Genomic DNA, 12,676 nt, shown 5'->3' with positions numbered 1-12,676 from the left:
CACCATCTTGCTGAGACACACAAATAAGAATGCCATAGAAGATGATGAAAAAACCCCCCTCAATTTGTTAAGATGGAGAAAGCTAGAAAGTCCATAGAAGCAGAGCTGGCTCAAGGCTCAAGTAGGTTTTGCACAAGTAAATTTTGCTGCCTTTGGACAAGATAAGGGTTAGTCCCATCACAGGATGGAAAGGTAGAGAGAGAACCTGTCGCGCTCTCACTCACATCTGCTATCACACATTCCTCAGCAGCTGCCAATCTCGTTTTCCAGCACTTGGGCACAGGCAAAACTGGCGCTCGTCGTAGCTCTTTAGCCATCCCCAGCCGTCTGACGTTCAAGGCAACTGCTTCATTCTCCTGTGCCCAGAGCTGACCCTGGGCGAAAGGATCCAAAGCAGGGAGGAAGCAGTGAGATAGTGCATTGTGAAAAGGAGAAAGGAAGTTGATTTTAGAGAAGGCAATGTCTTTTAGGAAAGATTCAACCAAGTTTGAACGCTCACGAGAGGAAGAAGTTGCAGATGGTAGAGATCTCGAGAGAGTCAGATCGAGTTTGTGGAACTCGCTAGCCATGCCAAAACCGAACCAAAGCAAGCCCGAGCTGGGAAAGGCACCCTTCCCACCACCATGCAGAAGAGGAACAGACATATGTTTTTCAAATACATGGCAACACACATTTGAGTGATAAGGCAGGTCTCCACTGTGACACACAGTGCCCTGCAAAGATGCCTAAGCTGCTTCAGAACAGGGACAGAGCAAGGCCTGGAAAAGAAGAGAGGACTGTCCAGGCCCTTCTCCACACTAATGTGAAGGTTGTGCTGCTGAGATACCAGCGAGCATCCCTGCTCCATGTTGCTCAGAGTCCTGTAAACACATCTATTTACTCAGAGCTAACTCAGATCTTCACACAGCAAGAGATTTCAGGACAAAAATGTCCCTAGAGAGGCTGCCAGCAGGCTGTGGATCTGTCTGTGTGGAGAAATTACACCCGTCCCCAAAGCAAGTTTACTTGTGTATTTTTCTTTTGTCCAAGATATCACCTAGACGTTCCATTCACATTAGGAATTAGATGCCTGTCTTCCCCTGATTTCTATTTGTTCCCTCGAAAAATTTCTTTCTGATCTCAAGAGATATAACTGGTTCTTGAAAACCCTTATAGCAGCTGCAAAGTACTTCAAGGTCACGGCTCCAGAGCCAGGCTGTTTCATGATGGGTCTGAGATGGAAACAGGGTCTGGTGCAGGCCAAAGCTGTTCTGTGCTGCCACCTGTCGCTGTGAAAGCTTGATCCACGCAGAGCGGACCAGACCCCGCCGCTCCTGCGCACAGGCTGGCCAGCCAGAGATTCTACTGTGCAGCAAAGGGACAGAAAGTGACCTGCAGCCTGATTCAAAGGTGGGTTTGGGGATGAAAAGGATGAAAAAAAAAAAAGTTAAAAAAGTCTTCATAATCTTAAAGGCATGTTCCTTAAACACACACAAAAAAACTTTATTACTCAATTAAAAAAAAAAATAGTGGAAAAATAAATGTATACAAATTTGAGTGTTCAGATTTAGTAATGGAAATGGCCTGATCGAGTCCTTGACAGAAACAACTTTGCCAAGTTGTAAAGCAGTGGAAGAAACTGTCACAGGAACAGAACGGTAACTCCGCAGTACCTCCTGTTGTCTCTAAAGTACTGTGCATTTATACAGCCGTGTCTGGGATTTACTTGCAAATCTCCCTAAAAGCTGCAGCAAAAGAACAGTCCCATTTCATCCAGAGATCAGTGGCCAAAGACTCACGGGATGGGATCTGCCCACAGCCATGCAATACCCACTACTAACCACAGGCTCAAAATATCCCAGCCATCACTCCCAACCCTGAACTGACAAACAAGCAGCCAGGATCTACAGCACACGTAAAACAGTTACTCAATACGAATACACAAACGCGTACTTGTGTATGTCATTAAGCCTCTACCTGCTACAGCAGATAGTAATTTATAGGAAATATATATTTTTTTAAAAAAGGGTTAAATTCAGGACTGAGTCTTCCACCATAATTTTACAGTCCTGAGTCAAAACGACAACAGTTCAGCACTTTCTATATAAAATTTTACAGTCTCATGTTTACGTGTAGGTTAACCCTTAACACTGCAGGGTGGGGAAACAAGGCTTGGTGTTTTCTGTGACCACAAATTCTAGAAAATTTTAACTTTATTGAAATTCAGACAGGACAATTCTGGTTTGTGCACCACAAACATGACCCAGATCCTTACCTCCCCATCAGTCACTGCAGAATAATTGACTTGTGCGACGGTAACTGTGGTGGGCAACTCTGAGGCATCGGCCAGTGTGGCAACTGTAGCACCAGTGCCAACCTATGGAAGTCAACAAAATGCAGTTAAACATTATTGCAGGAAAATATCCACATAATTCAGGCAAAGGGACACTTAAATGGTCTCAGAATAAAAAGCATTGCACCCACAGAGAATAATAGTAATTGCAGAGCTCACAGAAAATATGGAGCCGTCTCGAAGGGCTGGGGGAGGAAATCACATGCTAGAGCCAGGTTAATCTGTGGTGGCTTCCAGAGTGGATGTGGCCCAGAGTTCACACAGGAGACAGAGTCCTCACTATTCTCCCAGCCTCAGGAAGAGCAGCTGCGGGGTGCTGCTGCCATTCCCAGGTGTGAGCGTGGTGCACAGGTGGAGTCAACACGCTTCTCCCACAAGGTGGAAGTAACTCAAAAAAACACTGGAGTAGACCTGGATCAGAACATCTTGCACAGCAGCCCTCATTTGTAATGCTCCTTGCTTACCATTCATCTCTCTCATCTCCAGGCCCTTGGCAAACATTAACTCATCCTCAATACTCCCACTGCCCTTGGAAATGACCTTTTCCCCATTTAACAGCTGGGAAAAGACAAAGGTGGGGAGATGTGCAGCTTTGTTTCTAAGGAGAATTAAACCTATAAATGCCAGAAATTCAATGGGATCTCAGGTGCCCAGCATTTAAATGAACACTAGTCAAAGGAAAAATGCACCTTAGCAGATGAGCAAACAGAACCAGCTTGGCAAATCTGCCAGGCCTTGGTGTGGAGGGCAGAAAGCTGTAACAATCGTGGAAAAGCTTTCATTTGAAAAAAATCCAAATAAACAAAACAAACCCACACATGTGGTTTTATCTTCATGACTGTGAGATGAGAACACACAACAGAAAATCATGTTTGACAATGAACTAAAAACATGATACTCAAGAGGGACAAGCCACTGGGCCAGTTAGGTATGAGGGGGCAGTGGTGGTTTGAAGGCAGGAGCAGAGGGGAAACAGAGGTTCAAACCTCACACCCACCTGGAGCTTTTGGGAAGTTTCAAGAGAGCACTTACATTTTTGACATCCTGAGCTACCAGAACCTGCCTCCCCACATGGGGAACACAGGGAGAATAGCGGCATCACTGAGCCACTGAATGCAGCCTCTTCTGCCCTGAATCTCCCTCTGTAAAACGGTGTAAGAGGCATCCTTACTGCAGGATGATGATGAGGATATCCTTATCACGAGGATAAATATACATTTGATATGTGTAATATATATATTATACTTCAGGTGTAAGATGAACAACAGAAATACCTTATGCCATAGATTAAGTTATGTTGCATGCCATTAAAGAAATGCAGTCCCACCACCTCTCCTCCCATCACTCCATCCGATTGCCACCACAGATATTGTGTGGCCACATCACAAACTGTATCTGTTCGCAAACAGGTTCATTAAACTCAGGTCAGATCCCTGAATTGCTTGACCAAATAGCTGCAGCAATCCTTGTACTTTCACAACAGGAGAACAAGGGATGGGAGTGTGGAAGAGAGTGGATGGAGACTGCTTCTTTGGAAGGGAGCATTGAGTTAACAAGCCTGCAGGCTAAAACATACAGATAAAGACAAAATTCTTGAAGGACAAGTTAAACTACCCAAAAGAGCTTGCTCTAAACCACCTCCCTGATGAAGGCAACTTGATCCTGAGTCAGCCATGCTGGAAATGGAAAAGCCAGAGGGTTTCACTCACCTGGATGAGGGACACTGTGCCATCAGGGTTACTGAAGGTTTGTACCACTGTCTGTGACGGCACCAGGTGCGCTATACTATGTGTGGTCGTAGTCTGCTGCTGGGTCTGCTGATCCTCAAATGCATAGAGCAGGTCTTCACGCCCATGCTGCTTGTAGCAGTTTTTCACGATAGTCCGCAATGCTTGGGTCCATGACACCTACCAGGAGAATGATGATTGAAGAGTCAGCATAAAAAAGTTTTATGAAAGACTGCAGTGCTGCTACTGCTGCGATTTGCATGCTTATCTTTACTGGGTGGTTTTCAACAAATTCTCAAACAAACAAGAGGCCCCAGTATTTAATCCCTCTCTCCTCATCCCCTCCTTTCCCCAAGACTCAGAAATCACCCTGGTGAGCTATTGCGTTGTTGTATACTGATACAGAACGAGCACATCTGGCCAAGGGAAAGGGAAGCTTCTCAGTGAAATTCATTTCACCAGCTTAAAAGGAATTCTAAGGAATTGGGGCTGACAAGTAGAAAACCATCCTTACCTAGAAAAGCACTGACTGCCACAGCACCATTTCCAGCCTCACTAGGCATCCCCGCTCATCCACCCAGACCTACATCAGCCTGCACAAGTCCTGCCACTTGCACACTCTGGTAGCTTTCTTTGATTATATTTGTGAAAGGTTGGTAGAAACATCACCTGCATAAAGGATCCATAACTACAACTGATTTCCAAGACCTTTTCACCCAGTTCTTTCATTTTTTCCTGGCTGCACTGCACACCTTTGACTGCTTCCCTTTAAGTATAAAGTGTCCTGACTTCGGCTGGGATAGAGTTGTTTTCTTCTTAGTAGCTGGTACAGTGCTGTGTTTTGGATTTAGTATGAGAATAATGTTAATAGCAACAACTAAAGCATCAGTGTGTTAAGTAGTGCTTACTCTGAGTCAAGGACTTTTCATTTTCCCATGCTCTGCCAGTGAGCAGGTGCACAAGGAGCCCACAGGGAGCAGAGCAAGAGCAGCTGACCCGAACTAGCCAAAGGGATATTCCATACCATAGAATGTCATGCTCACTATATAAACTGGGGGGAGTTGGCCAGGAGAGGCTGATCACTGCTCAAGGACTGGCTGGGCAGCCAGGCACCAGTCAGCAGGTGGTGAGCAATTGTGTTGTGCTTCACTAATTCTGGGGTTGTTGGGGTTTTTTCCCTCTTGGATTTTACTCCTCTCTCTCCCTCTCCTCTTCATTACAATTATTATTGTTGCTGTTATTATTTTTACTTTATTTCAATTATTAAACTGTTCTTATCTCAACCCACAGGTTTTAGCTTTTCCCAGGTCTCCTCCCCATCCCACCAGAGGTGGGGAGTGAGTGAGCAGATGTGTGGTACTTAGTTGCTGACTGGGGTTAAACCATGACACAAAGGTCCCTGCTACTCAGGATGGGACAATATTCCTTCAAAGGCTTCAAGAGGCCATGATACAGACTCTACAGTAAATGACCTGCACACCTGGAGAGTAGACTTGTCTTAGGCTGGGTAGGGTGCTTCACAAGGCCACAGAGGCGAGCAGGTTCTGCAGTTAGCGAAAAGGGTACCTGCTGCAGAGAGAGATGTGGTTCAAATATCTCATCACACAAACCCAGCAGGGGACAGAGCAGTCTGAAGGTTATGCCTCTCCCATCTCATTGCTCTCCCAGGCTGAATGTCTGACACGAAGTCAAGGAAGGGCCAATGTCATAGGTTCTTCTGTCACTCAAGGGGAAAACTATTCCCACAAAAGCTGGTTGCAAGCCCCTGTGCTCAATTTGAAGGCAGACAGACATGGGAGATACACACCCGCTGCTTCTGTTCCTCTGTGCGGACATCACTGCGAACGTTGGCCCATGGAATGTCCTCAGGCCACCAGATGGGCTTGCAGCTTTCCTTGCCCCAGCCTGGTTTCCCACGACCCGTGGAATATTTCAGCATCTCGGGGATGAAAGCTCGCAGCTGTGCCTGGAACAAACCACATAAGAGTTCCTAAAAAACTCTCAGCCCTCTTATCTCTGGTAGTGTTGAGGTGCATAGTACCAAGTTAGTTATTACATTTAATTTCCATCCTCTTGGAACCATCAACTGGAAGAGGTCTGAATGCCTAAGGAAGATGGACAAATACTTTACTACCTTCTCCAAAGACTCAGCTGAGAACAGTTTAGTAGCATGTGGAAGAGCAGAAACAAAATCAAGTCAGCCAGTGCAACAATAAGGCACAAACACATACTGTATTAACACACTTCATGGTTCAAACACTACCATGAAAAGAGCTAGCCAACCTGAAAGTGAGCAAGAAAAAAAGGTCAAAATAACACAGAAAAAAACCACACTCCATGTCCCCACAGCGACAGGAACTCAGACATGAGCTGATTTACATTTTACAGAGATGCTGCAAAGAGGACGGGGCTTCAGTGAGCCACTCACAGTAAAAAACAAAATCTCACAAACACGCTTCACCTGTGCAGAACATAACACACTTGACTAATTTTCTGAATTTATTTTTAACTTTTGCCAGAGTGGGGACACCTTTCAACCTGATTTTACTTCAGCTTAGCACCTACAAAAACTGGTCAACTAGCGATCAACTTTACCATCAGAAGACAATACTTTAAAAATAGACCTGCAAAGTAAATTGAGCAGACATGTCACCAAGAACAAATAACATCCTTAGCAGGTTTTAGGACCATGTACCATGGATTGCTTGGAGCCTCAGGAAAAGGTTAGGTGCAGAAACAGAGCAGGAAGAGAAGGAGCGCTCACGACCACATACATGAGAGAAAACCACCTTAACTTAAAGCCAAATAGCTGCGTTTAAGAACAACTCCCTGCATCCCTTTATAGCTTTAATAGCAAGTTATTTGAGTTTGTCACAGTGCCACTGGGAGTCCTCGGGCCACCTTACAACCCCGAGATGCCTGCACATTCAGGGCTCTGGGGCACAGCCAACGGAAGAGCATGCCAGGGCCAGCATCAGTTGCTGCCACAGCCATGACATGGTCCCAGCTAGCAGAGACATGGGTGAGCTCATGGAGGACTTCTCACCGATCCCTGATCATCTGCCATGGGAGTGTCCCTTCCTCCCAGCCATCATCCTGCTTGAATGACATCCTGTTTTCAAGTCTGGATATTGTATCCATTGGCTCCAAGCTGTTAAGTCAACTCATTTACAAGCTGCCTTTTCCACATTAGCATATGGGAGTATGTACCAAAGTCCCCTGTAACATCAATCTGGCAGGAACAGAGGAGTGCTTCACAGGAACAGGAGACTGCAGATTGTCTCTGTGGTCTCTGCAAAAAGCCTGAAGCCCCTAAGCACACCACTAAACACACTGGGATCTGCAGCAGCTCTTCCGGACACAGGACTGCTCTTCAAAGCCAGAGCCCAACTGGAAGATGTAATGTGGGCCCTAGCTTACACAGTTAAATAGAAAAATTGATGTGTTTTGGTAAAAAGAAAACAACTTCTTTGTATGCGCGATTTACTACATTGCACACAGTTTGCAGTAGTGGCTAGGGACTTTAAAGGTAACAAAAATCCAGTATACTTGTGGCTCCATATATAGCATATCTGCTTTACACCCTAGAAGAATCACCCCTGCTCAGAGAAGCAGTTGCATTTCCGTTTTTCCATGGACATCCTGAGCCACCTAAGAGAAGCCGTACCAAACGCCTGAATTATAAATAGCCTTTCTGCCCAGCCCAAGCCAAGCCTGTCCATGATGAATCTTCCACTGCAGGGCCAACAGTCACCCTGACATGCCTCAGGTTCCCCAGTCGAGGCCTCGTTTATTCCAATAAACCTCCTAACGGCATCAAGTTGCCTGGTGCAAAAACAGTTAAAAGCTCCTTCCCTGAATTGCTATCTGCAAGTCATGCTCCTTGTTACCAGATGGATTAATTACTGGTCCTAGGGAGTTCAGTGGCTCAAGCTACTCAAGGCACTTGTTAAGAAGGGTTTGCCTTTAATCCGCCAGGGAGACAATCAGCAGTGGCGTTACAACCAGCTCCTGCGCAAGGACTTCTCTAATTAGTGCCATAATGATACCTCACCCAGGTAGCTTGCAGGGCTCTGACACACAATATGGCACAGAGACAAAGACCCCACATCTCTCGGCACAGCTGGGAGGAACTGATGCGACCACTTCATCCACAAGAGCCATGGTTCTGCTGTCTTCATCCACAAACCATACAAAAATCAAACCTCTGCTAAAAAAAAACAGACAGCAGCACTCTGGTTTGCACAGTTGTCAGCTCTGGAAAGGGTTCATATAATCTCTAGTATGGAGGGTTTGAGAGAAACTGTAAGAAAAGTTTCTTTCACACCCTTTGGTACACAGACAGTGTCTTTTAAGTTTTAACATTAAACTCAAGTGTTAGCAGTAGTGAGCTCATCCTGATTCTACCATTTGCAATGGCCCAGAGAACAGCATTCCAGCGCTGGAAAAAAGTTTTCCTACATGAGGAGCACCAAGCAATTCTCTGGTCTTAAGGTTTACACCCTGGTAAGAAAACTGGGTTCTAGAAGGGAGCAAAACCCGTGGCTGGGAATTTTCTACCTGTCCCTGCAGCTCAGCCTTTGGATCAATATAAAGCAGCACCTGGGAAAAGCAAAGTGGAGTCCATGCAGGACCTCAGCTGCACCTGAAAGTGGAAGAGGGCAAAGCAGCAACTGCAGTAAAGCACACAGGTATTTTGTTCACTGGCCCTTCTTTTTGCAACAGCCAATTTTAGACTAAATGCTCTTCAAGTTTAAAAGTTCCAATCAACATTTAAGCATTTAGATGAGAGAGCCAGGCATCTGTCAAGTTGGCAACCAAGCTGTCACCATGAATTTCCTGCTATGAAAACCTGTGTGGCTCTGACCGTGGGTCAGACCATGTCTCTGTTCTTGCAGGTCTCACTGCTGGGGGCTTTCTGGCAGGCAGGATAAGAGCAGGATTGCCGCTGTCAGAAATTCATCATGGAAAAGACAAGGTGCAGGGTCAGCCTGGGTGTCCTCAACAGGAAGCAATGGCACTCAGCAGACGCAGTAGTTTACGCCTGGCTACAGGAATCAAACCCAGAATTAACCACCTGGTCATCAGTGCAAGAAGCAGGAGGTGCTGTGGGTCTCCCCACAGCAGTGTCTGCTCACAGATTTACTCTTTATGCAAACCTTTCCTCTCTTCCACTCTGAAACCATGGTTGAGTCTTAAGAACAAGTGAGTAACTCTAATGTTTCAGAGGGGCACACCTGAGACCAGGCTTTCCCACTCAGGATCACCACCTCCTAGCAGAGTCTGGAGACCTGAACACTGGACACAACTGCTTGTTCTTGCTGGAAACAAGGCACGATGCAGGCTCTGAGCTTAAATGCTGTAAAAGCAGGCAGCTGCCTGCACAACAGTTCAAAGCAGACACTCATACCTGCATCCAGCAGTACCTTGCAGGACTCCCTACCCTTCCCACTGCTCGAACAACTGTCCAGTGCTAGAGCTCAGCTGCACAGGGGGACCCGATTCCTAACTCTGGGGTGCCTCCACTGCAAAACAAGGATGTTCCCTCTGCCATACACCAACGACCTTCTGGGAGAGCAGAAACGCAGGCTGTCCTCATACCACACTTCTGATGTGGACCAGGAGGCAGCACCAGCAAGCCTCATACCTGGGCAATGGGGTCCAGCACTGCAGGATCCCTGCCCCTACATGTAGAGGATCTGACAGCCGTAAAGTGAGTTTAGGTTCCACCTTTTGCTGCTTGGCTTCTCCTACATAGAAACATTAAGTACGTAAAGGTATCTGCTGTTTGTGCTAAAGCTTTTTGCAGGGCAGTATGCAAACGGATGTCAAGATGATTTTTGAGAGGCCCAGATAAACTTTGTTGGCTTGTATAAGCAGACTGCAAATCATAGGGGCATATTAAGTTTAAAAAATGTCAGATTAAAGGACAAATCACCTGTTCAGAAAACAAATTCTAGTCACCTCAATGAGAGCCAACTGAAGCATCAGCCTCAGCATTACACAATCTTACTCCTTAATCACATCAGCAAGCAACTGAGAGCAAGTTTATAGGCAAACTCAGCTCTGACGTATAGTGTCAACGCAGCCAAAGTCCATAAAGCAATGAGATTTCTCTGTGTAATGGCTGCAGAGTGAAAGTCCCATTGCAATACAATATTTTTTTTCTGCACAGCCAAGGTGGGTGATCCTCTCCATTTGCAAGCTTATAGAAGCATCTTAGCTCAAGCTAGTAGAGGCCTTATTTCCCTCAAGACCACCAGGGAAGCACAGCAATTAAAAGGAGAGTTATTTTCATCTCCTTGTGGAGGAGCTAACGCCTCTACCACCTGCCTGCTGACACCTGCAGCTGCTGAAAGCACAGGCCTCATCCTTCCACTTCATGACACACCTCTTAATTGTGCTGCCCAATTTGTATTCATAAATATTTCAGTTTTCCATAGGGGTTTGTGCAACTTAGTTGGAAAAGCTCATTTCTTGTTAGCAAATACAAAGAACTATATTGGCATCTCTGGGAATCGAGGTTCCCACAAAAAAACAATGGCACTTCTGGCAGCGCAACGGGTTGCAGCAATGTAGGAGTCCAAGTTATCATCCAGTCTCTCAAACAAATGTATTTCAAATTGCAATTGTGGGAAAAAGAAAGAAAAAAAAAAGACAGCATGGTGTCTTCATCGTGTTCACCTTATCTCTATTTTGTTTCTATTTAAAGTTTGCCCCCAAGTCTGGCAAAACTATATAGCAGCTGGATGCTTCTTTCAGCAACAAAATCATCTCCGAAGCACCACATGCAGCATCTTAATCCTTGAGAATTTTACAAGATAGCCAGACCTGCTAGGCTGTGAAAATCCACCCAGGAGTCTGCAGTCCTGTCCATTAATTTTAGTGCTCTGTCCTCACATGGCCTGTAGCCATTAAAGGATCACAAAAAAATTTTTAAGACATTTACATCATCCCTATACAATATGCAGGGAAGCTGAGGCAGCATGATGCTGGGTTCCCACAACACACACATACACCACAGCAGCTGGGCTAACTGGGACAGTGATGGTTGGCCAAATGGGGCACAAGGAGTGTAGACACTGTCCACAGCTCAGGAGAAACATTCTTCACGAAGCTGTTTTCAGAACAATGTGGTAACTCAAAAGATAAATGCTATTCCTAACAAGATACTTGTTTTACCATAATGCACCATGAGAGGACTTGAAATACAAAGCTCTATGTTGCTACGCTGTTGCATCAGCAGTTTGCATGCTTGCTGACCAAAGGCCCTGCAGACCATGGAGAAGAAAAACACTCTCATTTAATAGAGCCACAAGAAGCCTGGGAGCACAAGAGTGTTGCATGTGGACAAAAAAATAAAATAAAGCCCTGCCATCAGCTACTGCCTTGGACTGGAGAGCTGCTTTACATGTGGAGATGCAGAGCAATCAAACCCCAGGGGCAACCTGGCTTGGACTAATCTTTCTGCGAGGCTTCCTGAAAACCAAGGCCATGACATATCTGAAAGAAAAAAAACACCTCTCCAGCCTTATTTTTAGCTTAACATGAAAAGTTGTTATTTCCATAGAATTCTAGGGATGTTAGTATTTTAACCATAAAACCGAAGCAGAAAACACTTCAGCAACCTTTGATGTTAAAATATTTAATTTCCAACTCTATCACAAAAAAACCCAAACCAATAATGCATTATCAATCCAGCTGGAGGCTTCTCTGAAGTGACAGCTTGTCACTTTTATTGCTGCTTTGATGGCATGTGCAACATTAACAGCCAAACAGTTGATAGATCTTTTTATTGACCTTTTTGTATGTGCACATATATTCTGCACACTACAAACCAGAAAAGTTTCTCAGATGTGTTACTGGATTGCAACAACCTTCATGTCCTGATCTCATTATCCATGCCCACTTCTCTCTCTCTCTCTCTCTCTCTTTTCTTTCCAGCACTCCACCAGCAACAGCTCATTGTCTTTGTTCCTTCCTCGAGCCCATGTGCTGTGAGTAGAGGCACAACCAGCTTCACTACTCGCACCATGCTAGGATGGCCTCCCTCTGCCACAGCAAATCTCCAGATAAATGTCTACTTTGCTTTGTTTTAAGCCCTAGGCATGTTTCTGTTACTCAACTACTACAATGATGAGGCCATAAAGAAGTCAGATAAACACAAGCATTTTGTTTGCCAATACAAATGAACTCAGCTACATACCTCTGACCTTTTGGCGGTCTCTCATTTTACTTTAAAAGTAAAATGTTTAAACTTTTTATTTTCCCTTTTCATGTGAAACTATTAATGACACAAAAGCTGTCCATGAACAGCTCTTGCAGACACCACCTTTCACAATGGCTTAAAAATCCAGCAACTAAGTTTTGTTTTATGTTGTTGTGGAGTGGAGCTTAGGTACGTGGTTTAGTGGTGGGCTTGGCACTGCTGGGTTAATGGTTGGACTTGACGATCTTAAAGGTCTTTTCCAACCTAAATGATTGTATGATCTGTTATCAGCCAAGGCACAGTAGATTTCTTTGTAAAATTATTAAAGTGTGAGCTTGTCTGATCCCACCTAAGTAATGAAAATGGTGTTTTGATCAGAATGTGATCTTTCTGCAGAGCACAGAGGAA

At 45.1% G+C, this 12,676-nt stretch overlaps 1 protein-coding gene across 6 annotated transcripts in view; it reads right to left on the bottom strand.

The window, feature by feature from the left end:
- Positions 1–12,676, bottom strand: part of NRF1 (nuclear respiratory factor 1) — a 73,663-nt gene that overhangs the window by 35,057 nt on the left and 25,930 nt on the right. For 5 of the 6 annotated variants that reach the window (XR_005104365.1, XR_005104366.1, XM_037388332.1 and 2 more), the window contains exons 6-9: positions 5,867–6,025; positions 4,042–4,239; positions 2,255–2,356; positions 225–374 (exon numbers count right to left, since the gene is read on the bottom strand). Coding sequence is in view for 4 of the 6 variants with exons in the window: in XM_037388332.1 (XP_037244229.1) it covers positions 225–374; positions 2,255–2,356; positions 4,042–4,239; positions 5,867–6,025 (609 nt within the window). In the remaining 2 variants the exon portion in view is untranslated. The remainder of the gene's footprint in view (positions 1–224; positions 375–2,254; positions 2,357–4,041; positions 4,240–5,866; positions 6,026–12,676) is intronic. The other variant, XM_037388335.1, reaches the window with a different exon arrangement.

The sequence above is a fragment of the Falco rusticolus genome, chromosome 5 (assembly GCF_015220075.1).
Source record: "Falco rusticolus isolate bFalRus1 chromosome 5, bFalRus1.pri, whole genome shotgun sequence".
In the NCBI taxonomy this organism is placed as follows: Eukaryota; Metazoa; Chordata; class Aves; order Falconiformes; family Falconidae; genus Falco; species Falco rusticolus.
The sequence above is the reverse complement of the archived record's forward strand: the minus strand, read 5'-3'. Positions and strand labels throughout refer to the sequence as shown.